The 27,017-nt window shown below is 43.6% G+C and overlaps 1 protein-coding gene across 3 annotated transcripts in view; it reads left to right on the top strand.

The window, feature by feature from the left end:
- The window catches only part of EBF2 (EBF transcription factor 2), a 244,525-nt gene that overhangs the window by 51,963 nt on the left and 165,545 nt on the right, over positions 1 to 27,017 (top strand). For 2 of the 3 annotated variants that reach the window (XM_090054453.1, XM_090054451.1), the window contains 5 exons: positions 13,473 to 13,629; positions 14,719 to 14,782; positions 15,082 to 15,137; positions 15,508 to 15,581; positions 21,869 to 21,937. In XM_090054453.1, the coding sequence (XP_089910579.1) occupies positions 13,473 to 13,629; positions 14,719 to 14,782; positions 15,082 to 15,137; positions 15,508 to 15,581; positions 21,869 to 21,937 (420 nt within the window). Of the gene's footprint in view, positions 1 to 11,006; positions 11,579 to 13,472; positions 13,630 to 14,718; positions 14,783 to 15,081; positions 15,138 to 15,507; positions 15,582 to 21,868; positions 21,938 to 27,017 lie in introns of those variants that run through there. The other variant, XM_090054454.1, reaches the window with a different exon arrangement.

The following is a 27,017-nucleotide window of genomic DNA, read 5'->3' as shown; positions in this document are numbered from 1 at the left end:
TGCTCCTTAAGAAGACGATCCTCCAAGCCCAAAGGGAGGTAATCCCAACACGGATCAAAGAGGGCAAGAGGGCACAAAAGCCCCCATGGCTCACCAAAAGCATCCAGGAATGTCTCCTAGCTAAAAGGGAGGTGCACACCCAATGGAAGGGAGGGGCCATCACCAGGGAGGATTATACTGTGGTTGCTCGGGGATGCAGGGGAGCAGTCAGGGAGGCCAAGGCGGAGATGGAACTGGGACTACCTTCCCGGATCAAGGACAACAAGAAGTCCTTTTTAAATACGTAGGGGGCAAAAAGAAGGTTCCAGGTAATGTGGGGTCCGTGCAAGACAGGCTAGGGAATCTGGTCGTCACACCAGACGACAAAGCTAACCTATTTAACGACTTCTTTGCCTCCATTTTCCTGAGCAGGGACCAGATCAGCACCCCCACTGGGCCCCCCTCAGGCTCCAGGGGAGGCACACCTAGGCCAAGGCTCAGGGAGAATCTAGTCAAGGAACTTCTGGAGGGACTGGACGTTTTCAAGTCAGCCGGTCCGGATGATCTCCACCCCTGAGTGCTGCGGGAATTAGCTGAGGTCATTGCGGGACCCCTGGCATGGCTGTACAAGCACTCATGGTGCTCTGGTGTGGTGCCAGAGGACTGGAAGAGGGCCAATGTGGTTCCCATCTTCAAAAAAGGAAGGAAGGAGGACCCAGGAAACTATCGGCCAGTTAGTCTTACTTCGATCCTGGGTAAGCTTTTTTGAGAGAATTATTCTGGCACATGTCTACGAGGGGCCAGCAGGGGAGATCATGCTTAGGGGCAACCAACACAGGTTCATTAGTGGCAGGTCCTGTCAGACCAACCTGGTGGCCTTCTACGACCAGGTCACCAAATCCTTAGACGCAGGGGTAGCAGTGGACATAGTCTTTCTGGACTTTCAGAAGGCCTTCAACCTTATCTCTCACCCCGTTCCCATTAAGAAACTGGGGAACTGTGTTGATCTGGAACCAACTTCCAAGCAAAGTGGTGCTAGCTCCTACTCTGGGGGTCTTTAAGAGGAGGCTTGGCAATCACCTTGCTGGGGTCGTTTGACCCTAGTACTCTTTCCTGCCATGGCAGGGGGTCGGACTTGATGATCTGCTCAGGTCCCTTCCGACCCTACTAACTATGAAACATAGGAACAGCCATTATGTGCCTTGATTTTTTGGCTTTACCAGCTTTGGTTGAAGGTTGGAAGGGACCTTGGAAGATCACTGGGTCCAGCCTCCTGCCACCTCTGAGGGGAGTTTGTTCCAGGCGTTGGGGGCTCAGACAGTAGAGAAGTTTTTCCTTATGTCCAGCCTAAAACAGTCTTTCAGGTGTTTGTGACTGTTGGGTCTTGTCATCCCCTGGGGTACTCTGGTGAACAGGTGTTTCCCCAGATCCTGATGCAATACCCCTTGTGTACTTACAGGCTGCCACCAAGTGACCCCTGAGCCTGTGCTTCTCCAGGCTGAGGAGTCCCATAGCTCACAGCCTCTCTTCATAAGGCCTGTTCTCTTGCCCTCTGATCATGTGTGTGGCTCTCCTCTGGACTCTTTCAAGCATCTTGGTGTCTTTCCTAAATTGTGGAGCCCAGAATTGGATGCAGTACTCCAGCTGCAGCCTCAACAAGGCTGAGTACAGCAGGAGGATGACATCCTGGGTCCTGCTTGAGATGCAGCGGTTAGATACGAGCTAGAGTTTTGTTCGCTTTGCCAGCTGCAGTATCACATTGGTGGCTCATATTCATCTTGTGGTCAATCATGACCCCCAAGTCTCTTTTGGTCATTGTGCTAGCAAGTATAACACTGTCAATGCGGGTGATAAATGTGATGCGGGTTTTTATTCCCAAGGTGGAGCACTTTGCATTTCTCTGTATTGAATGCCATCAGGTTTTCATCTGCCCACCTTGCAAGCCTATCGAGATCAGCCTGGATCACCAGCCTATCCTCATGTCTGGAGACTCTTCCCCAGAGTTTGGTGTCGTCAGTGAACTTGACTAGTTTGCTTTTGACACCAGTGCCCAGATCGTTTATGAAGATATTAAAGAGCACAGGTCTGAGAACAGAGCCTTGGGAGATACCACTGGTCACCAAGTGCCACGTTGATTAGGTTCCTTCAACTGCCACACTCTGGGTCCGACCTCGAAGCCAGTTCCCCAGCCATTGAACTGTGGAATAGTTGAAGCTGGAGTTGCCCAATTTTTCCATGTGGACATGATGGGACACCAGGTCAAAGGCTTTTTTTAAAGTCCAAATACATGACATCAACCTCTTCCCTTTTGTCCAGGTGATACATCACCTGGTCATAGAAGGAAATGAGGTTAGTCAAGCAAGACCTACCTGCAACAAACCTATGCTGGCTATCCCTCAGAACGTTGCCTTCTGTTAACCTGTCAAGAATGGTTTGTTTGATAATTTTTTCCAAAATCTTCCCAGGATTGAGGTTAAACTGATTGTCCTGTAGTTTCCTGGGTCTTCTTTCCTCTCTTTCTTGATGATGGGCACTATACTGATCCTCTTTCAATCTTCAGGTACTTTGCCCGAGCACCATGAGTTCTCAAATATCCTCACCAGTGGCTGCGCTATGATGTCTGCCAGTTCCTTTAGCACTTTTGGGTGCAACCTATCTGGATCAGCTGATTTATAGGTGTCCAGCCTCTCAAGATGCTCCCTCACAAGATCTACGCCAGTGGTGGGCATATATTCATCTTTACCTCGGTCATCCCCCATTATGTTCAACAGGGTGGTCCCTTTGGGCTGGTGAAAAACTGATGCAAAGTAATCATTAAGCAGACTGGCTTTTTTCTGGGTGTCAGTAGTCAGCTGCCCCAGCTGTTTTAGCAGGGGTCCACTGTTGCCCTTGTTTTTCTTTCGACTTCCCACATATCTGAAGAAGGACTTTTTATTGTCCTTGATTCATGTAGCCAGATGGAGTTCAGTTGCAGCCTTGGCTTTTCTAGTTCACTCCCTGCAGGTGGTATTCCCTCCTCCTTAGTGGTATTTCATGTCCTCCACCCATTATATCCCTCTCTTTTTAGACATAGGTGGTCCATGAGTTCCCTGTTGAGCCAAGGGGGTTGTTGAGCCCTTTTATTACCTTTCCTATGGGTGGGGATGGACTCCCCTTGTGTGGACTAGCAGGTACGTTGCATTCCACCTTCCTGGATTACCTTTCAGCCTTTCACCAGAGCCAATTTCTGTATTTTTCCATCTTTCTAGTCGACTTTAAAGTGATGTTAACTTGATTTATTTTATTTAAATTGACTTTAAAAAAGCCTAAGAGCACCATTGCCACCAAATAGTCTGAAGCCCAACTCCTTTTATACTCATGCCACATCCCTTCTCCCGCCCACTTCTTACATTGCTTATGCATCATCAGCTTCAGCTTTGCTGATATTGGTTGTGGGAAGCACATGCAAGCAAGCTACTTCACAATGCTAGCCACAGACACAAAGTGTAACTGATCATCAAGTGACCAGTAAAGCAGAGAGACTAAATACACAGTGCTGGCAAATCCACAGGCGAATGACCTGATTTTTTTTTCCTTTTGGTGATCTGAGGGGCTGATTTTAACAGTATTTAAATAACATTATGTGATCCACAACATTCTGTCAAATAACAGAACATTTAAAAATGTGTGAAAAACCTTAAAGCATCTGAGTTTTACATTAAAGACAAATGCTTACAACCAACAATATAAAATCTGCTTATGTGTTAAGCCCTAACTGAGTATCTGGGGAGACATAAAAAATTGTGGGTGGATTTTTTTCTCCTTAGCAAATAATTTCAGGTTAAATTAGACTCTGCTGATTGTGAAGAGTCAAGAAATAGTTTAAATAAATTCTAACATGCACAAGATTTACTATGACTGGGGTTCTCAAAAGAGCCTCGAGGAATTAGGTGCCCAAAATACTGCAGGACTTGAGACCCTGATTTTGCAAAGATGTGTCCACATGCTTGCCTTTATGTGCTGTGAGTTAGTCCCATCGCAGTCAATATAACCCCTAACAGTTTGTAATGTTGAGCACAGACATTGGTTACAGGATCAGTGCCTGTTTGAAAATCCCAGAATGTATAACTTACTGAAAGAGTATTTCATGTGGCTTCACTCTAAATTGGGCCATGTTTAATAGCTCTAAACTTAAGATATAAAAAAACCCAAAAAGCAGAAACCTTTTTTTAGCCTTTTTTCTGACACAGTGTGTATATGTAGTGTAGTGTAATTCATACATTAGTGTGCATATTGCAAGGAGGAACCCAAAAACATATATTTTCAATTCTCATAAGGCTATCATTATACATATTGAGTCTCAGCCTCCTGCTTATGCTTGGGGTTAAGAACATAGGCATTGCCATACCTGGGTTAGACCTGTATCTTTCTGTGCCATTATCCTGTCACCAGCAGCGGATAACATGAAATACCTCTAAACAAGGCACAGCATATTTTGCAATAAGCAGAGTTGTGATGGTTCATCATTCATGGAGTGTCCTTCTACTTTACTTGAATTGAGGGCACACCTAAGGTCTCAAGTCATGGCTCAGGACCCCATTTTGCTAGGGACATGTATAAATACAAAAGAGAAGCTGTCCTGTGTCTCAAAGATTGCAGTCCAAGTCCTTAACAATTTAAATCCTCATAACCCCTGAAGCACAAAGTTCATTGTCTCTTGCAGAATGGTCCTGTTAATTCTTGTAACTCTATATCCGTGGTTCTCAACCTTGTCAGGCTCAAGACAACTCTTGGAAAATGACAGCTCTTAGCTTTCACTTGTTTGACTACAGAAAAATAATTTGGCAACTTTTCTGTTGAAAAAAAACTTAGATCAAAATGGGTCAGGATTCTTTAACACTCTGGATTCCTCTTTGAAATCTCTGAGCATATCTTGTGAATCGTGTTTGTGTACCCAACGGTTCTAATATGGTGTGGCCCCTTGCAGCACCCTTGAAAGACCCCTCAGGGTGCTGTGGCACCCTGGTTGAGAATCACTGCTCCAGATGTTCTTGTTACCATTAAAACATCCTCTCCCTGGCCTTGCCACAGGCTTGATGTCTAACCTCAGTTTCCCCCTATGTATCAAACGGACATAAAATACAATTTACTTAACAGATGCATGGAGGATAAGTTCAGTTGTGCTTCTGAAGTGTTCAGATACTCAAAGGAGTCAGTGTGTAAATACACTGATATAGCGTAGCATTTGCTTGCTTATTCTTAAATGTATTCAAAGCTATAAATAAGTTTAAACAAGCCTGAAGCAAACCTCAGTGAAGTGAAAGGACACAATCTAATAACTTAATGAGCTTTGAAATGAACCCCATAACTTTCTTCAAGTCTTTTTTGTGCAGATATTTTGAATTCAACCTAAGGGTAAAAGGTTATTGGAAAATTTGAGTCATGCAAGTCTGAAAACAAATACAATTTGTGAACTGTGCTCTGGAAAAGCCTCTAAAGAATGTGCATGCATACCTGAAAATGCCTGAACATTGTAAGCTTCATCTCTTTCCAGGTAGTCTTCATTAGAGGCTAGTTTCCAGGCCAGTTACAAGTTAGAATAGCACTAAAATTTTGCTTTTCTTTGGACATCTGTACTACAGAATACCAAAAAATGTTGGTGTTTTGATAACAAGAACCAACCAATAGATACTGCCAATATGAGAGAGTTTATGTAGACAAGATGTTGTACTGCTGTTTGACTGTGGAATGTGTTGTACTTAGATTTTATTCTGCTGTATACAGTTCAACAATACTGAAGAAAGAAATTTTTATACTTTTTTTAAAGGAAAGTGCATTAAAAATATAAAACCCGAGAACCCCAGTTAGCATGATATGTGCTTAAATAATGAAAGAACTCTTAAGTAGTAAAAGATCCAATTGACTGAATTTCTCTATGCCTACCCTTGTGCTTTAAGGTAGGCACACCTCTTAAGTAATGGGGGCCTGAATGAGGAAACAAGAATGCTATTTACTCTTAAATATGTGCTAATTAACACACATGAATATTTCCATTAACCACAGTGGGACCATCCAAGGGACTAATATAGATTAAGCATATGCATAAGAATGTGGATAGGATAGGAACAAGAGAAAACGTTTTGGATTATCACCTCTGCTATTCAATGCACGAGTCTAGTTCTTCTCTCCTTCAGAAAGCCATTTGGTGTAGAGAGAGAGAGCTAACTACAGTGTGGAAAAATCAAGAGGGCACTAACCTCAAGGTCTGCCTTTCCTGACTTCTGTTTTTGTAAATATGTCTTTATATACAGATTGAAAAAAATACCTGCTTAGTTTTCTCTGAACTGGAAAATGAGACGATGCTAGCACAAATGTATACACACCTAAAGTGTTTTTACTGAATGTGCTTGCTGCTTGAAACCTACATGTGGTTAGAAAAACAAACTCCAGCAATAAGGCTCTTCAAATCTGCATTATACAGTAAAATAGAACATACACTCCCGATGGTAAAATATTATTTCCTAACATGTTCCAAAAACCATGCTATGCAAAAGGCAGTAAAAGTATCTTAAACAAAAAGTTGGATATAAAATCTAGCAGCTGTGTTTTCTGTTTTAGTGAAAAAGCACCTACTTCTTGGGATGAATGGGAGGCTCCAAAGATATTCTGATGGATAGGTATTTGTCTCTCTTTGGGGAAAGATGAGGTGGAGAAGTTATTAAATGTTTATTTATGAATGTGTAAGTTTGAAGGCATTCCATTGATCTTTGGTTATGAACATGAGAGTTTCAGTGATCAATCGAAGCTCTACAACTTGCACGTTTTTAAAGCAGTGACCAGTGCAGTGCCTGCAACATAGGTATTTTATAAGCACTGATTAGCTGGGAGAGTTTCCTATAGTAAATAGTGCCTTTATAATGGGAGAGGGAGGAAGGGAAAACTATAGCGCCAGATTTTAGAGCTATAAGACCACGTTTCTGGTTATTTCCTAATGGCAGGGGAAGAAGAGGGAGGGGAGTCAAGTGCTGTACGTTTAGTGTTGATTTTTGCTACAGTCAGATACCTGAGCTTCCTTCTAAAAGAACCGGTATGGTTTGTAATTATGATCCAAGGTGCTTAAATTAGCAGCGTCCTCCCTTTATACTTGCAGTTACAGCTAAATGCTGTTTACTTCCTCGGCTGTCAGTCGCCTGCAGCTGAACGGCATTAAGTCTCCCGCTCTGAACTATTTTATATGTACTGTCAAAACGGAACCACAAAAAAAATCCCCCTGCCGTTGCAATTTTGCTTCGGTTTAACTGAGGGTCTTATAAATCAGGAATATAGTGCAGGGATCAGCTGAAGTAAATTCCTTATCCAGGTTTGTGTCGAAGGTTTTCAGACTCCTGCCCATACTGATCTCATTTCAGGACTTGAGAGCAGCACACAATCTGTCTGTGATTCTCCTCCCCACACACTCCAGCGGGAAAGTAAACCATTTCTTTTTACCCTGCCTGGGTTTTCCCGGGCTTGCTTCTGTTAAACCAGAGTATCTAACAGGTGCAATGGGCTGTGGAGAATGCACTTGCGGTTGCTGAGGACTTGTATTGATTTTTATTTAAGGTGATCGCTGGAAAACGTGGCTCTCTAGGTAAGCGGGAACAGCAAGGTGAGTTTTTGTTGGAGATGCAAAGTGGAACTTCCCCTTTATGCAATCCAAATAATGAGCTGGAGGGGAAAAACGGTAATTTCTCTCCACTCTGACATTGTTCACTATAAACTGGAGGTTTTAAAATACCCTGACTCCGGCTCTTCACCGTGCTCTGCGGGCGCTTTCAATTCATCCTCCTTCAGCTGATTTTCCCACGGGCGCGGGAGAGGAGTTTTAAAAAATGAGGCTACTCCGAGCCAGTGCTTGAAATACTTGGAGTCGAAATCTTGCAGCTTAAGGGCTTTGGGTTGAGTAGAAAAGGCAAAAGCAACCGTCTCCTGTTCATTGTGTAAGAAAGGGGAGCACCTGACACGAGCCATGCCAGGCTGCCCTTCTCCCCTGGCACTTCCCACCCGCCTGCAGCAGGGTCAGGGCTGAGCACAGGCAGGGATCGCCGGGGAGAGTCTTTCAAGTGTGGAGGGAAAAAAGGACCTAGCAATAAAGGGAGCAATTTGAAAGAAAAGCTCCGTGCGGGCAACTGGCATGTTTGTGATCATTAAGCCGAACAGATCGGCCGGCGTCCAAACCCAGCGACTGCAGCGCTGCCTGGCTTGCAGGGAGGCACCGAGGCAGATGGGCTAAGACCCTGCCTCTGCCCCGCGGGCACCGGCCCCGCGCGCTGAGCCTCGGCGCCTTCCCGTTGCTCTTGCTGCTCCAGCCGGAGCAGCGGCAGGTTCCCAGCGCCCTTTTCTCCCCTGCCATAGTCTGCCTGGAGGTGCCCTTCCCTTTCCCGGGCGGCCCGCGGCAGGGCAGCTCCCTGTTACATGCTTTGCTCCTCTGTAGTTTTTTCCAAACACACGCACGCGTGCCCCTGGAGTTTTGCATTGCCATTTTCCACTCACCCGCCTCCCAAAACCGGGATGCGCTCAAAAAGATGCAAACTCAGCTGTGTCCGCACCGGCTCAGACCCGGAATAAGTCCGGCTCGCACCAGCGGCCCTGTGGTGGGGGGGGTGTGCAATTGAATTTGGCCCAGAGTTCGGAAACCCAAATCTTGGAGTCTGAACCTGGGGCTCGTCTCCTGTAAAGCAGTACTTTCATTCTAATTTTCGAGCCAAAGGGCGAGCTGATGTCCAGGGAAGGGCGCCCCCCAGCAGAAATGCTCCGGGCTGCGAGGGGCGGAAGAGGCCCGCGCCCCAGCCCCGCTGCAAAGCGCCGGCGGCGCACCAAGAGCCTGGCGCGGGGGCTCGGGAGTTCTTTCTCGGCCTCCCGGCGCCCGCAGCCGGTTAACTTGGCACTTAAAGGGGAGGAAGAGAAGCCCCCAGCCCCCGCGCGCCACCGCATAGCAGCCTGGCTGGCGGCTAAGGTGGGGGAAAGGATCCATTCATTTGTTCCTGAAGTGCAAAATGTTGGTGGCAGCTGTTGGGAGCGAGGAGGCTGCCCGGAGCCGGTGCCCTCTGCCCCTTTTGCCAAGCCCTAAAAGGCAGGCTCCCCCAGGGAGCGCGGCACACGAATCCCCATTGTCCGCGAAGCTGACACATTACCTCCGTGTCAGCGCCCGCGCACGCACGCAACGAAGCGCCGAAGTTTCCACCAAAATTTTTTAACCTGTGAGGCGGAATTGATCAAGCGGCTGCAGGATCCGGTTTTAACACATTGCCGTCGGCTATGTCGCACGGAGCTTGTTTCCACTCGATAAACCCGTTCTAGACCAAGTGGCATGTGCCCATCCCAAGTGCAGGGATCGATCGAGGCAGAGGGCAGTTGGATTCGCGGCAGTCCCAGGAGTTGGGAATAATGCAAAGAAAGAGGGCTGAGCACAGGGCTCTCTTTTAAGAGGTACAGGAAGATCGACAGCCTTTACTGCTGTGGGGGGAGCACCTCCCCGTGTCTGGAAACCCACTTCTGGGAGCCTTTGGATTGAACCCCAGCCCGGTCCCTGGTCTTGGATTGAACCCCCCTTGGTTTTTCTGGGGGAGAACCAAAACAAGCCGGGCTCTTTGCAGCGCGGCGTTGCATCTGCATAAGCGAATATTGCTTGTTCGGGGAAAGCGCTTAGAAACTGAATGGGGGTTGTTTCATGTAAAAAATAACGCCAGCCAACTAATCCCGTTAGCTAGGCGGAAAGAGCGCGAGTGGTAATTATCCAGGCGAGCGTAGTAAAGACCTTGGACCAGGGATCGCAGGAGATGGATTCGTTAGTCTCCGAGCGGGTCTGTCACACAGAAGTGTCGGGTCCTGCATTGGTCCCGTCCAGTCGCGCTAGAATGACAGAGACATTTTCTGAAAGTCTTGAAAAGATTTTGGAACGTGCGGGGGGGCGGGGGGCGGTATTTTCCCCTAATAAACTCGACATCGTTATTTACCGCCCAGTACAAAGTTAGGCACTTGAAGCGCAGTGCTGATGGGTATGATTGAACCGCTCGGAGCGAAAAGAAACGTTGTATTTCTTTCCCCTCCCCATAAAAGCAGGTGAAGGAGAGGGGCTGCACATAATGAGCGGAGGATATCCAGGCGCTGTCCCTTTAAGTACAGAACATCTGATTCCCTCATCTGGCAGATGGTCTCTGAGCACAGATTTGCATTCATTGTCTTGAAATCTGTTTTCGCGTTGGTGTTATATAGATTTCAGGGGCCGATCCATACCCAGATCAGAATACAAAAGGGCCATGATGAAAATAACACCAAACGAGTGAGATTTTTTTTTTTTAAATGGGTACTACTCTGGCTCATGGGAGCCTGTGATAGAAATAGCTGTTCTGCCCCGCGTCGCTTTTTTGCCTAGAGAGGACGTTCTGGAAAAGTTGTGTGGTTTTTTTTAAGGGTAGATTTGACAGCTCTGCCGCAGGGTGAAGCTTTGGGTGCATTGCATGTGCTGGGAACCTTTCTTTCTTGCACACACTGCCCACCGCAATCTGTCTCCAACCTGTCCTCTCTACCAGGGAACACCTCCCTCCCAGATCCTCAGTTTATTTTGATTAGCTCCGAGCATCTTTTTATCCGCGCCCCTTAAATAGTAGTAACAATGCAGACTGCTTTCGGACAAGCTGAGGCACGGGTTTAGTGACATTTTTATACAGCCTAAATCCAATCCGCGGTCGCTCGGGTGGCGGAAAACCTGTAGTGACTTCTGCAAGTCCCCGATTGCCGGAATGGGTTTCGTTTGTGTGTAACACCCTGAAAGCAAAAGACGTTGGGAAGAAACTTGCACCCGGGGAACTGGGATAACTCTGTTGCGTTTGAACCCCCTCCCCTCTCCCATTGGCAGGCGCTTGCAGTTGGAAGGCGGGGCTGGTGTATATCAGGGCTATAAGTGTCCGCTGCCCTCCAATCAGGGGAGGCTATGCAAATACGGGGGCACGCCACGCCCCAGTCCTGGAGTGTTTTCTCCCATTGCTTTAACACATTCATGGTGACCAGATTGGGAAGTGTGTGCGCCTTCCCGGTGTAGTGTGTAATCGGACTCTCTTTAGCTCCATTTCTTCCTTTCTTTCACAATTTATCCCGATTCCTTTTTGGATTAGACAGCCGTCAGTCCCCGTGCCTGAGAGGGAGGCGCGCCCTCTTCACAGCGATCACTTTTGGACGCGGCTTCCTCTCGTGCGCTTGAAGGATGACGGTACCAGGCGAGACTGAATCAGCATAACTGTACCTTGCAGGAGGAACAAACTTTTGATCGTTGTTACTGTTCTTGAAGGCATTGACGAAAGTAATAAATTGCGTAGCCTTTAACAGCCGAAGAAGTTGTTTCTGGAAGCCGAGCTCCGCTTTCTTGGGATTTGTGTGTGTGTGTGTGTGTGTCCGTTTCCAAGGCTGCTCCTCTTAAGGAAACTATTGATAGTTTGGAATAGACTTTTTAAATGTTTGGGATTCAAGACACTTTAGGAAGAGGACCCCTTCTGAAAGATAAGGCGCTAGGCTCCGAGATGGACTCCGTCAGGTCCTGGGTCAGGAACGTTGGGGTTGTGGATGCGAACGTGGCGGCACAAAGGTAACAACCACCCGGCCTGCTTCTCTCCCCGGCCCTCCAGTGCCTCCGGCCCCCTTCCCTTTGCAGCCGCTGAAAAATCAGAAGGGAAAGCAATCACTAGGACGAGGGGCAGGCGCCTGCCCCGGAGAGCGTCAGGAAGTAGGGTCCAGCCCGCCAGCAGGGCTGCGAAGGACCGGGGCATGTTTCTTTCTGGCTGAAGGGGAGACTATTTGCACGTAGCGATGCAAACTAACGGCAGCTGCTTAAGCCGCGTGTGGAATGGGCTTCAAGCTTCCAAGCCCGTTCAGACGGGCATGTATTTGTTTCCTCAGCTTCAACTTATTTTGCTTCGTCCAAGCGCTGACTTGGTCTTGCTGATCTTCGCGGTGAGCTTTTCGCCCACAGTCTAACGCTAGCCTGAGAGAGGGGCAGGGGGTCGGGGAAGGAGCGGGTTCCAGGTTCCCGCAGGACAGCACAGAGAGCAGCGGGTGCGCAGCGCGGGGCGACCCGAGGGTCTGCGGTGAAGCGGCCCGATGCGGCCTCGCCCGCCTACAGAAGGGGCTGCGGTCTGAGTCCGGGGCCGGCAAACGCAGACACCCTCCCCCCGCGGCTGCCAGTCGTCAGCCCCCTTGTCAGGACGTGGGTTCTCTCTCCTACTCTCTTCTTTTATGGAGGAGCAGGACTAACAACCCCGCCCTGCGTAACAAGTTTCCCTCCTTGTGCAGGAAGCCTGAAGCACACGTGCGGAGAGTGGAGTGGAGCCGGCCTGAGCAAAAGTTGGGGCAGGGAGCGCTGGATCCGCGGCAGAGACTCTGGTCTATAGGCAGGACTTTGAGCAGCCCGGGAGAAGCGCGGGGAGGTGGGCGAAAATCCCCGCGGTATTCTTGGGGAAAGCGAAAGCAAAAGGACTTGCCTGCAGGTGACCTGAGAAAGCCGGGCGGAGGGGCTGCAGGGATCCAGCCCTCGGCCCGGCGCGCGCCGGGCAGGGCGAGGAGGCCGGGCGCTGGCTAGTCTTCTTGGGGGATCGGGGTGAAAGGTGCATGCTAGGGAAAGCTTTCCGAAAGGCTGCAGCATCACCGGAGAGGAGTGCAGTGATTCGGCCTTGTTTGGAGAAAGAATTAATTCGATATTGGCCGTTCCCTGGACAATAGCTAGAAATCGGGGCAAAAAAGGAGCAGAAGCGCATCTCCTTGAGCACAGGGTTGTAGAAATCCTGGCGTTGTGGGAAGATGCCGACTGAGTCTCACGCTCGGGAAGTCACCGGGGTTCGTGCAGCGCTCTGTGTGACCGCACTGAAGCTGCTCGGGACGCCGGGCCCGTATTGACTTCCGCGGCTCCGGGGCTTTGCCGGAGACTTCCTTCCCTACGGTGGGCAACAGGCGCTGCTGCAACCTCCGCCTTCCCAGCCAAAGCGCTGCCAAAGTGGCCGGGCGTGAGGACGAGCTGTGCAGACAGGGTGTAAAGGAAGAGCCGTGAACTCCTCTGAACCGATCCCCTCCTTCTGCCCTTTTCCCCTAGCCCGGAGCTGGGCGGGTTGTAAAAAAACCCTCCGGCTTTGCAGCAGCTTCTAAGGCAACCTTCCCTCTCGCTGGGCTTTTCCCCTCCCGGGTATATATCAGGACAAAAGTAAACGGGGTAACGTTTCCAGGCACTGCTTCTCCAAAAGAGAAGTCCCAAAACGCTGGCTGCAAACGGAAGGCGATGCGGGCTCGCGGGAAACGCCAGAATCAAAGTCGTCAGTGACAAACGCGTGTGAATCACCCGGTGCTCGTGTCCGCGGCCCCTGGCTGTCCTGGCTGCCTCCGTGTCGTGTCGTGTCTTGTCTTGTCTTGTGTGTATGTTTTATTGCTACACCACCATTAATGTCTCTGTCTCTCCCCCTCTTCCCCAACTCTTCCATCTGTTTCTTCCACAGCGGAGTAGCCTTGTCCAGAGCCCACTTTGAAAAGCAGCCACCTTCCAACTTGAGGAAATCCAATTTCTTCCATTTTGTCCTGGCTCTCTACGACAGACAGGGGCAGCCGGTGGAGATAGAGCGGACAGCTTTTGTGGACTTTGTAGAAAATGATAAAGTAAGGCTTCCCCTCTTTTGTTCTTGTTTTCACCTTCTGCCTTTCCTTGTTTCCCCCTCCCCATCCAACGCTCTGGGTTCGCCCTCTCTAGTACTTATTTGCTTTTGGAAGGAGAGCCTCTTACCCCTTGCCTACTAATAAAATTGCCAGCCATGATTGCCCACATAGGACTGCTTTTCAGCTTGTGGCTCTCTGTGTTTCCTTGTCCTGCCCTTGCAGTTCACAGGACTTGTAATTTTCAGCCATCTCGGGAAGTTAGGAGGGAAGGTTCAAATGCATCTATTTGAACAACAACAACAACAACAACAACAACACAAACCCTCCCGAAGGTCAAATACCTTATTTTTGCTCCTGCCAGATCTGTCAGGTTTTATTAGTACCCTAATCGAGTGGAAAGGGTGAGCAGTAATTTGTCATGTTATCTGCTAAGCCTGGCTTTAAAAAAAAAGACTCTGAAGTCAGTGGGGCTGTCAGACACTTGTGCTTTGTGTTTTTTAGGTTCAGGTGTTAAGCAGTTAGAAGCACTTTCTCCCTTCCCTACCTCCAAGCTATCTTTGTTTTATTATTTATTTACTTTTTTTTTAAGTAGCAGGGAAGGACTTTTAATTAATAAGTACTCCATAGATACCTGTCTTTGGATAACTGATAGTTGCAGTTCACCCAGTTATCTCCCATTAACACAGCCTTCAGGAAGTAAATGTTGATAGTGACTTTATGTTAAAAAACCCCCACAACCATTTCATTATTTTCTAAGCACAGTTTTTTTAAAACCCTGCAAACTACTATCTACAGATTAACTTGCTTGACATTTGCAAACTCAGCCCAGAGGCAAAGAGCATGTTACACTGTGAAGTTGGAAGTGTTGTAGTCAGTGGAAAAGTTTTCTGCAACTCCTACAGGAAAGGATGTAAGCTGCATTTTGTAGTTTGTCCTGGGTCACTCGGAAGGTTAATTTATCTCAATCAGTGAATCCACCTCTCAGAATCTTAATGAACTTTCTTGTCACATCCATAATGAATTGCAGTCATGTTGCTTTTGTGCATGAAGTGCACCAGACAATTTTTTTTTCAAAATCTCCCTTTCTTTCAGGAACAAGGCAATGAAAAAACTAACAATGGCACACACTACAAACTTCAACTTCTGTATAGCAATGGTAAGTCCCCTCCCAACTGCCTCTTCCCTTTTTGTAGGAAAGAATCTAGAACGAAGTTTTCAAATTTGCAGCAATCCATGTATGAAATACATTGAAATACCTCGGTCTACTTTAGCAGCCACAACCCACATTTATGGAGAGCAGATTCTCTAGGTTAACGCTTGAGAGCAAGCAACCTTATATGCTGAGATGGTGTTTAATAGGCTATAGTTGAAATTAAATAGATAACTTCCTGCTGGCTTGGAGGAGTAGGGAAAGCTGTCTTCACCCTGACTTTTCTATTTTCCCCTTCTCTCCAGGTGTCAGAACTGAACAGGATCTGTATGTGAGACTCATTGATTCAGTCACTAAGCAGGTGAGCCTAGCTTACAGTCTGTGCCATCTCATCGCTGCCCTTTGAGCTGCCTGGCTCTTGTGCATCGTTTCCCCCGCTTCCGCCACACCGCCCCTTCCCCTTTATTTTCACCTCTGCCCCTTTGTATTGCATACCTTAGTTTTGACTGAATTTGAAAAACGATAACCAAGCTGCTTCCTTTTTCTGTGTTTTGGTTATCTTCAATGGTTTTTCAGTATGGTTTATTATTCAGATACTGAAGACCCTGTGCAGAAAGTATTGGAGACTGGGGTTTGCAAACTATAGTGAAACCAAAGTAAAAAACAAATATTCTAAATGATACAAAAAGTCATTTCTACACTGGAACACTACATTTTCTTAATTTTCATAGCCCATCACTTATGAAGGACAAAACAAGAATCCAGAAATGTGCAGAGTTCTGCTTACTCATGAAGTCATGTGCAGGTAAGATAATTTTATTGGGGGCATAGGATTTATTCTGTAAAATGTAACAGTGATAAAAAAGTTTGCTTCCATATATGTTAAAATGGTCATGCTGTAGAAGCAGGAGTTTTGCCTCTTTGCTAGGAACTCTGTTCCTGAGGAAGGATTTCACTTTACATTGGGATAAAATTTGGTGTGGTTAAAAACAATTTTTTTCAGTGAAACAGATCTGGAAAGCCAAAGTAAAATCTTAACTGCCGTGTGTTTTTTCTTGTCTGTTAACTGGAGTTAAACAGCAAAAGGAGATGCCCCAAAAGTCTAAACTTTGTATTTCTTTAAATACTGCAGTTTCTGTTTCTAAAATGTCACCTAGCAGAACCTGCTTGGAAATTAGGAAGTACTTGTGTTGTATTTTTTCCCTGATGAAATATTTTAACATTATCAATTAAATGAACATAATATAATGGCCTTTTTTCTTGAGAAAAAGAAACACTGCCTTTCAATACATTTTAAAACCAGATACATTTATGGAACTTCCATCTTTTAATAAAATAGACACAGTTTTAAGCTGTTTTTAGGATGTTAAGATGATAAATTAGAGGATAAAATACAGTTAAGGATGTTTTTAGTAACATTAGTGGACGTCTGTAGGTATATGTATCTAATGTATGTACATCTTGCTTCCATGGAAACTTATTACTTTTCCTGCTTTCATGTAATTAAATTTTTTTCAATACATATAATAATGCAAACAGCTCATGTTCTTATATTAAAATGCGTTAAATTGTGCACAGAATGTTCTTTCATAAAATGAAAGGCAAAACCAACTTTGACCTTTATTAAACACATTTGTGATTTATTGTAATAGTATTTTTAAGCTGTTAGGCTCCATTTTGCTTGTTTTAAAATCAGATAGCACTGTAGTTTAAAAGTTCTTGGTATTGCCTTTTGAAGTGAATAATGTAGTGAAAGCAATGTAATAGGATCAAATTTGGTGTTTAGGGCTACTTGTATTGTTCCAAAGGTAATAGGATAGTTGGTCTAATTGCAAAGCTATAATGAGGGTGAAGTATGTAAAATGTGCAGTATCTCTTTTCACACATACATATATATAAGTGCCAAGCGGGCAGAATTTATTCCTAATATACTCTGACCTCGTTATCTATGAAACTGTATACCATTGCTTCCAGACACACTCTCACACACATATCTAAGTATACATGTGTATGCACGTGTATGTATGCATATGTGTACATATCTCACCACTTACTATGTATTGTTGTGTATATTGATTAAAATTGATGTGAGGTGTCTTGCTTTTTGGCTTCTCTAGAACGTACATTTTTATTTTAATATATATGCTGTTTGGATTTATGATGAAAGTCTTACTTATCTTACCTAGATAAATGTCAGAAAAGGAAAGGATTTGGCTTTCTATACACTAGGCTTTCTATTTATTATAATAAAATGACACCTAGTGTTCTTACATTTTTTCCACTGTTGTCATATGTAGAAAGCTTCCATATTAAGTATAAAACCCCAATGCAACTTACTTTTTAAAAACAGAAATTGACTGTTTTTTTTCTGTGAGAAATTAACATTTTAAAATTATTAAACTCTCTCCTAAGCTTTTGTATATTGGGCATCAATTGATGTTCCATGCTTGATTTAAGGTAGTGTTCTACAAATGTAAACCATTATTCAGATTGTACTGAACTCCTGCTTGATAGATTATCCAAGAAGAATTGCAATTCAGGGATGTCCTTTCCATGTAAAACACAGATTAGTGAACCAAATCAAAAGCGCTGTGTAACCTAATCATGATATTTGATTTTAAATGTCTTGTTCACGTGTACTTTAAAAAGAGGATGCTGTATGTGCTGAAGAGGCATTCTACCCATCACTTTGAGTAATACCAGGGGAATGTATCCAACTCTAGTTAAACTTGACATTTTTTTAAGCACAATAATCAAATCCTCTTCATTCTGTATCGCTTAAATGGCAACATCAATTTTTAAAATGCTTTGCTTAGTTTGCATTAGTAACAGTATATAAAAAATTAATATACTGTACCCAACCTATAGGTTAATTTGATGTCTATTATGTTTTAAAATTACGGGGTCTGTCTTTTTTATTTTTTCCTTGTTAGTGACAGGTAAATACCCTTTTGATTTATCACATATAATCATACATATAGCCATGCTTTATACAGACAAGTGCATCCAAAAATCCCACATCTTCTATTCAGACAGTGACAGATGTATGCTTAGCAGGAAAGTTGTCTAAATATTGATACGGATACAACAATCTGTCATAGCAATTGAAAGTTTAATTCTCAGCCCCCAATAATTAGCACATTCAGTTTGGGTATTTATTTATTTATTTGTTGCAGGGCTGAAATTTTTACTGTTAAGTTTTCCACTTCGCGGGGGTTTGCAGTCCAATGGGTACTATCCATAGGTGGTAGAGATGTCTTAAATAAACAGTATCATTTTCCTCAGTGGTAGGAAATCAAGATAAACAGTCTCCTCTTATGGAATAACTTTTCTTCTTTTCATTCTACCAATTATCAGCTAAGAGGAAACTAGTTGTTATGCTGCTGCCAGCAACCCCCTATGCCCTCAATGCTCAGAGGGTTAAAAGGTATTATAATTTGAACAGAAGTAGTCTCAGGGCCTACAGCTGGCTAATAACAGAGTTGTATTGAGTGCAAGCAAGCCCCACAGCTGTGACTTTCGCCACAAGGCTCAGGCTAGACAGGAGCTCTAATCAGCTGGGCCAGGCGGCCACTGGGGCCTGTGTCTTTATCGGCCAGATGGTGTGAATTTAGACACTTTTGTTATGCAATTGCAGGGAGGAGTTGGGGAGAAGAAAACAAAACAAAGGCCACCATGCTGTGAGCTTATTTGAGTTTGAAATTAGAGACAGATTTTTTTTTTGAAAGTTGAGGGCTGAATTTTAAAACCATTTTAGTGGAGGGGGGCGGAAAGGCATAAGCCTTTCTTTGACATGGAGCCTTATGGGGCAACTAGTTCCTAGGGCTGGCTTTGTCGTCATCTTTTTTTTTCCCTGGCATGCTTCAGATTGTAAAATCTACAGTATCCTTTGTGGATAGTCAGAAAAATAATGTAGCTTAAAGTGTAGTGAGAATTTGTTCACCCATTAATACATCTTAAGCCCTGATTTTGTGACTTCAGGTAAATGAGTAATACTTCTAGGTTCAAAGGGATGTTGTATAATGTTACACAAATGCGGCAGTATTAGTTGTATTGGTTCCTTAATTTCTGTTTAAACCATATTACAAACCCAATCATTTAAGTCAGTAGGTTCTGTGTTGTTAAGCACAGACATTATGTAACAAACCAATTGGAAGAGAGTTGGTACTTGTATACTATGATAAAATACCTTGGATAGAGAAAGCGGAAGACCAGAGTAGGACTTCGGCTGATGCTCTTGATTAGATTATCTCCTAGTCCTTAGAAGTACTCTTATCCGCATCTAAATTTGTCATTTTGTGGAAAGCAGTGTTTGTTTCTCAGGAGAAATTAATATATTCTGTGACTCAAAAGTTAGAGGGTTACAGAAAATATTCTAGTGATGTAATAGAAATGTGTAAAACTGAAGGCAAATGATAAGAAAATGAGTAGTTCTAAAATGCTTTGAAATCATTGGGTAAAAGATGTATTTTATTAGGAAAGAATTAGTACCATATTGTTGTAAACCTTGTTGTAACACCTTATTGTGAAAAGCTTTACACCAGGAAATCATTCTGTTGTACCCCAAGTACATGTAATTCAGTATAAATCTTTACTCTGTTATAAAATAGTGAACCTTTTGGAAGTGTATGTGGGAGGGCAAGATGCTTGGTATTGGAAATATTGCTTTAGTTGGCCACGTCACTATTGTGGCAGGATCCAATCTGATACATTTGTACCGTTACCACTTGACTAAATTATGTGACTCTATGGTATGTTTTAAAACGTCTTACAGAGGAAACCAGTTTTGTTTCAGTGAGCAATAAAAAAGTTATATCATTGCAGATCTGTTTAACAACGAAGAGCCTTTTGTTGAGCCTACCAGCGGAAGAGAAAATATTTTGCACAAAATTTTTTCTTCTGAATAAAGTTTCTCTGTTCTTTCTTTAGAACCACAAGTTGCATTTTATTGTATTAAAAAAAACCCCAAACCCTGTTTTTGAAACAGCTATTAGGTGGAGAAACAAGTAAAAGGCTCTCTTAAAATAAGTTACAACTGAGAGTAGATGGGGAGATTCTTGATGGTATAAATCATCCTAGTTCTATTAACTTTAATGAAGCTATGGCATCTTACACCAGAAAAGGGTCTGCCTTGGGGTTCTTAAATGACTTGCCAGTCTTTTATTCTAAAAGGAACAGCTTCAGTGAATGCAGGGATGAGGCAAAGGGAATGCCAAGTGTCAAAGTAATTCAGATTACAGCTGATAGCTGCATTCTATCTTACTGGGCAGCATGAGCTTGCAAAGGGGAAGTCTTTTAGTCCTTGTGGCATTGCAATCTATGGATCAAAATATTTCCTACTTGCAAGATGGAAGATTTTTTTTCTCTCAGCAACTTACTTTTTAAGTATTCTATATATGAATATTCCCCGCTTTAGAAAGGTGTAATCCTTCATATAGTGTTGGGCTCATTTGTGCCTATTTTATCAGTTTTTCCTTGCTAAGATCCATTCCATGTGGAAAAGAGCTGAATTTGGGCTTCCTAGGATATTTGAAAATGCATTCAGTCCCCCTTGTAGCATTACAAATAAAATTAAATTGTCTGGGCTAGATATGGCTCATGATTATGTTGGCGTAAATCAAAGCAACTTTGCTTGAATGTGATGGATCTAGCTTCGAATTATGTTAGTGTAACCGAGAGCAAAATGGCATCCATTGGATTTTTGAGCATGAGGGAATTTTGATGTAGTCTTTTAAAAAGTTAAGTGGTTTTGCTCATATATTTTCTTTGCATATGTTAATATCCTGGTTATTTCAAATTAAATTGCCTGATTTATTACAGCATCTGAATGCTCTTACATCTAATGAACTTGTGCATTGTTGCTTTGAGATAATTTATCTCCATATTTTCAGATCTATAACAGGGACCCCCCCTCCCCCTTTTTGTTTTTGTCTTGTTTTGTTTTTATTTTGTGTGTCAAACTATCAGATCCTCATCTGGTATAAATCGGTGTAGGTCTATTTCAATGAGATTACACTCCTGCATAGCAGATGAGGGTCTGGCCCATTGTTTTTCAGAAAGAAAGGGCAGATACAAAGGTGCTGGGCTAGTACTGAGTGACTCAAACTGTCACTGAATTCAGTGGCAGTGAAGAGGACTTAGAGCCTCTCAGAATTGGGCAGCAGCTGTCTCTCCAGTTATGCATATATGTGCATGCACATGTATATACACATACATCATGTATTTAAAAAGTAGCCCCTGAGTAGTATTCATCACTGTAAGCTCTATAAAGCAGGGACCTTCTGTTCTTGAATTTGCTTGTAAAGCCCTAGAATGCAGAATGCTGTAGATGTAAGAAGTTATAATTTGTAACTTGGTAAACTGGGTCCAAATCTATATATAGTATCAGCATCAGACAGAGAGTTAGTAGTGCCATTTCTATATCCTCACATTACTGGCCATACTGTATACACTATTTATAAATGGAAACTTAATATAAAAGGTTCATTACCATCATCAAAACAAATCCCAAAGAAATGTAGCCTTCTTAAAGATTAGGCTCTACCTAGGTTGAGCTCTAGCTAGCACAGTGTGGTTGGTTCTCCAGTGTGTATTGCTGGCAATATTATCACAGCACTGAAGCTTTTGGTAACCACATAAATAAAGAGAATTAATAGAATAACTTATTACTATACAACAAGCCAGTAGGTCGCTTATAACACCTTTTACTGATGGTCTAATTTATAGGTGATTTATAGATAATTATCTGTACCACAGGCTGTGGGTGTCTGTAATGTGGCTAAAATGTCTGTTATCCATTTTTAAGCCCTTTATAAATGGAGCTTTAGCCTAAAGTATGACCATATTTCTCTTCATTTTAGCTGGGATTTTTCAAAGGAAAGATAAAGGAGCCAATGGTTTCAGTCCAACCGAAAATAAAGGGATGTTGGGACCCTAACTTCCTCTGCCTCCCCACTTTGAAAACTCAAGTCAGAAATTCCTGGAGGCCACATAAAACTCTATAGAGCCTTATATTGAGTCAAGTGAGGCTTAGAGTTTTTTCCATCCACTTTCACTGCAATGCTCTCATTTTTGTTTTTGTCCCCTCTCCAGCCGGTGCTGTGAAAAGAAGAGTTGCGGCAACAGAAATGAGACTCCCTCAGACCCTGTGATAATTGACAGGTAGGAAACAAAGCTTGCAGCAACAAACAAACCAAGCAAAACCACTGCATTGGCTTTGAGGCAGTCAAAAGTCTTGATGGCTTTCTGTCAGTCTATCCTGTGCTTTGATGTCTGTGTTCCATATTCCCTTGGAAAAGGGCAAGCTAAAGAGCTGCTTATTTTCAGACAGACTCAGCTTCTCCTGGTGGATTTTTTTATTTTAATACTTCCTACACACACTCATTTTAACTTGACCAACAATACTGTGCATGTCTGTTCGCCAAGAAGAGGATTTGATTAGATCATGGAATAAAGTTTCAGTAACCTGGCATTTTCATTAACAGTCCTTAACAACTGTAGTATGTAGTAGTGATGGTGGGGGGAGGATACATACAATACATACAATTTATGTATTTATTTGTTATTTTAGATGTGCATTAGCCAACTTTTAAATGTATGGTTTGGGAGTTAAACATCATCTTCACATATATTTCCAGATATGTTCCTGGATTCTGCCTTCAGTTTCTGAGTGAGTAGGGAACATGCAATAAAATCCTAAGGTAGCATATTCAAAACAGCTTTAAAAGGTAATAAGCTCTGTGGTACAAGTAACAAACCAGTAGATCTCATTGCCATACGATGCTGAGGCTGAGAGCCTAGTAGTATTTAAAAAGAACACCAAGAATACACAGAGGTTTTAAAGTGAATATTAAAAAATCATAGCCAAGTGACTGCTTTACATAAATTTAAATTCTCATGCTTCAGGATTAATTTGAACTTATACATAACTAGGAGTCAGGAGAAAGTTTTTGCTGCAGATGTATTATCCTGTAGCTACTGATTGTAGGCATCAGATACCTGGCTGCAACTGGAGATGAGGTATTGGAAAAATTGGTCCAGTTTCTTTTTTCCTGTTTTATGCAGCTCAGATAGCATGATCTGGCATCTCTGTAGCACACTGGAATTTAAACTTGGGGTTAAGAATGGCTAAGCTAGTTTGAGTGAAAATCTAAAATTCCCATCCCTCAGATTTTTAAACATGATTTTGATTTAAATTCTCAGGGAGAATCTGAACTTACTTGGATTCTTTTTTTTCCTTTTCTTTGCCTTTTCACTTTCAAATGGTGGTTTGAAGCAAAGTCGGAAAGGCCAGAGTACCTACAGTATTTCTGACTAGAAGTGCTACACATATTATCTTAGGTCCTCACAATTATTCTTAAAATGTATAGCTTGTTTTTGGCTGCCTTAGACATTTGTTTTGACTCCATGTTTGGGATATTTCCAGTCTCACATTTATCACTGACCTGTCACATGACCTCAAGCAAGTCACTCACATTTCTATATCACTATTTTCTGCTCCTATACTTTTCTGTTTAAATAATAAATTTTTCAGGGCAGGGGCCTTCTGCACAACACTAAACACAAAAGATTCTCTAAATGGTTCTGCAATGCAAATATAATACTAACAGTGCTACCCATGAGTACTTGTGTGGATAAACGGAATAAATAATTTTCCAGAATTTATGTCCACCAGCAGTGAGGATTTTGAAACACACACATAAACGAACTAAATGCATTATCCACCCTCTCAAAAAATCCCTTTTGAGGAACAGTTTGTATTTCTAGACTCGTGAGAGAATCATAGAATCTGCATTGTACAGGGTTCCTTTATGGAAAGTAAACTTCTGTGATTAGCAACTCTGCACCGAGTGAAATAACACTTCTGAAAGGCAGCTCATGTCCTCATGCTGATGAACATTGTCAATATTGTTTGTATATGTGTATGTACTTGAAGAGGGGTTATTTTATTCAAAATGCCTTCTTGCTGGTTTAATGTTGACTTCTGTGTGTGTAAGTGCTCATGATGGTGAAATCACTTGTGTGAAGAAAACTAGCTCTGAATTAAAAGGAAAGGAGCTAAGGTTTTACTTAAATTGCAGTGGTTATGACAAAGACCGTGGTTGTCATTAGGGAAGGGCACTGAGATGATCAAATTAAGCAGGCATGTTGTGGGGACAAGCTATCCCTTGGTATTATGGGTCCCATAGGAAAGATGAACCTGATCCATGCTTTAATATGGTTTCAGAAACGTACGGCAAACTCTCTTTCAGACACAGAGCTGGCTCACTGCTGAAACACAGTTTAATTCAGTCTCCGATGCATGTTGGAAACAAGTCTGGAACTAATAATGTTGACAGAGCTCTCTGCAGGAATATAAAGAAGTTAAGCAAGAGTTGGGTGCTAAAGTCATTAAAGTACTCCAGAGAATCCTAGTTGTTGTAGCCACTGACACAGGTTACTTAGGCCACATAGCCAGACTTTGATTTAGCAGGCTTTAGTGGAAGCACAATGCAGACAGTGCTGATTTTTGTCATGGACTGCAGGACCAGGACTTGAGGGATGGAGAGAATGTGAAATGGAGGAAGAAGAGGTGCTGATCATCCAATTCACTTCCAAGTGAATTGTTTGTGAGAAGTGAGACATAACAGGAGCCTTCTGATATAGAAGGGAGGGAACATTGAAGCCAGCAAGGGAATAGCTAGCTTGAGCATGATAAACTAGCATTGCCTTTCCACCTCAGTTAATAAATATGCATTGCTATTGCTACAAAGGTGTGTGAGAAAATTGAGACTGGCACTCAGGAAGACCCATCTGCATTATAAATCAAATCATATTAAGGACCTGGTTAAAACATAGCTTTGTTTTATACCATAGAAGGGACCAGGACCTGCTCTAACACAACAGAAGACCGTGGCTGTGTCTGGGAAGAGAACACATCCCTTAGTGCTATATCCTTGTTTGAACCTGTTCACATTTCATCTATAATGCTTTAGCTCACTTCCCCCTCCCAGTATGGTAGGAGTTAAAGTTAAAGAGCTAAGATTAAAGTTCTGTTGACACTGCAGTTGGAAATGTGATGATAGCATAGGTAGGCATTCCTAGGCTAACCTTAATCTGGTTAGTTTGGGTAGCAATAGTGGGGAACGTGCAATGACATACGTTTCAGCATAGGCTATCCCAGCCCACTTAGGAACCTAGGTATATACTTGGATACTAGCTTGGGTATTTCTGTCTATGCTGCAGTTTGTAAGACCTTAACCATATTAACTCCATCATAAGTTACTGTGCTCAGACCAAACTGACCAGAACCTGCCCTCATGCCAATGCAAGCTGTCATCTCCCTTCTGACAATGCATTATTTTGAGAAATCCACCAGTTTTTGTCAGTTGAGGATCTGGCAAATTTGTGGTTGAACAGAAGATTTTGCAGTCTGCTCTTGGAGCTGAAGAAGAATGTTCTTTTTTGCCCTTTCCTTTTTATTTTTGCATGTTCTTGCAGATGGGTGTATTATAAATTCCACCTGTATACTGCTGTGCAGAACCAGTCACCCCAAAATGGTGATGTTCATTGCTGAATCAAGAGCATCATGTTTTTATACTTAAAGGGGAAAAACGGTTCACTGAGGAGAAAAGTAATGCAGTCATGCTGTTATCTGGTTCAGCCCCTGCTGCCTGAACAAAGTCTAAAAATCTTGATGCTGAACAAAACACAGCTGCCATAACTTTTGCTCTAAGAACTACATTTAGGTCCTAAGGACCATGAGGGGTATGTGTGTGCATGTGTGTGTGTGTGTGGCAGGGTAGGGGGTTTATTCTTGGAAACCAAAGTTTGTCTATATGACTCAGCATGCCTTTCGTATGTTCAGGCCACTTCCAGTTAGTATTTGAAGATTCAGATTTTTCCAAATGATCCTGATCCAGAATTTTCCTGAAGATTCAGCCTAGCCTTACCAATTACAATTATTTATTCAGTAAGATACTGAAGCTTCAATGCATGCTTGGGGCAGGCAGGTGCGCGGAGCTATTACAAACAGGAAGGCTCACTCCCCGGCATTCCACATTACTCCATGTGTTTTCTCTCAAACACAGATAATGAACTCAGCTGGAGGAGAATCTGTCTGGGTGTGTCTCATTTGGGCCATGCTGGCCATGGGTGAGAGGTTCTTTTGTGCTTCGAGGTTGGTGGGTCACTCAAGACAGTAGAGGAAGTTTTTCTCAGTGTCTGGCCTGTTGTGCCCAGGTGGGTTTTTAAATAAAACTCAGTATATTTCTCTCTTCAGTTTTTCTTCGATGGCCGTGTGTGGATGAAACAAGGGGCATGTGTGTACAACACTGTAAAACAGGCAAAATGCTTTTTGCACCACTTCAACGATGTCAGGGTTTGCACACCTCGGTGGTGTATTGCACACTAATTCCAGCCACTGTAGGAGTTTGTTGCTCCTAGAGCTACGGAGAGAAGCACCGGGCTCCATGCATCTTGGGGGCTCTGCAGAAAGCCCTGCAGGCAGTCTGGCAGCAAAAAAAATAAAAAATGCTGTGAGCCTGATCTTTGCCCCCCCACCCATGAAGCCTGCCTGCCTGCCTCAGCTGTGCAGAGGCCTGGTGTTTCCCTCTGTGGCTGCGGTGCCCCCAGGACCTCCTGAGCTGGATGCCTGTGGGCAGGTGCCACCTTGGGGAGGAGGGGGGGCACTACTGCCATGGCAGGAAGCACCAGCCCTTCCTCACAGCCCAGGTACCACTCCACCTGCCGGCAGCTTGCCCTCCCCTTCCCACTGCTGGAGAGGCAAGTCAGTCAGGTGTGTGGCCGACATGGGGGTTTAAAGGGCCCTAAATTGAAGGGCCCTTTAAACCCCCAGATTATCAAATGGCATAAATGGGCATGGATTCAGTATGTTTCAGTATCTTTCCATATGTCGCTGCTTTTTTTCTACACTTCAACAGCTCACAGTAGTTCCTGAGTGGTGGTAGCCTCCATGGTACCCTCCCTTCTTGAGTTATTTGTCATATCTCAGCTCTTGGTAGGTTTATGAGTTCAGTAATAATATTGTATTAAACTAAAACAAGTAGAGGACTTTTCCATGGTTGAAGTAGTGTTTAGTGGTGTATATGGCAATCTTTGGAATTTAATATGCTAAGATTTGCTGAAGAAAATGCTAGGTAGGGATATGACAATCAGGAGACTTTGAGGAAGATCTTTGGGAAATGATCACATTCTTCCTTTTACAAATTAAATTTCCAAGTGAAAGCTTGTAGCCTGTGTC

The sequence above is a fragment of the Crocodylus siamensis genome, chromosome 6 (genome assembly GCF_052110815.1).
Source record: "Crocodylus siamensis isolate JL-2025a chromosome 6, ASM5211081v1, whole genome shotgun sequence".
Lineage (NCBI taxonomy): Eukaryota > Metazoa > Chordata > Crocodylia > Crocodylidae > Crocodylus > Crocodylus siamensis.
Note: the sequence above shows the minus strand (reverse complement) of the source record. Positions and strands in the feature narration are given on the sequence as shown.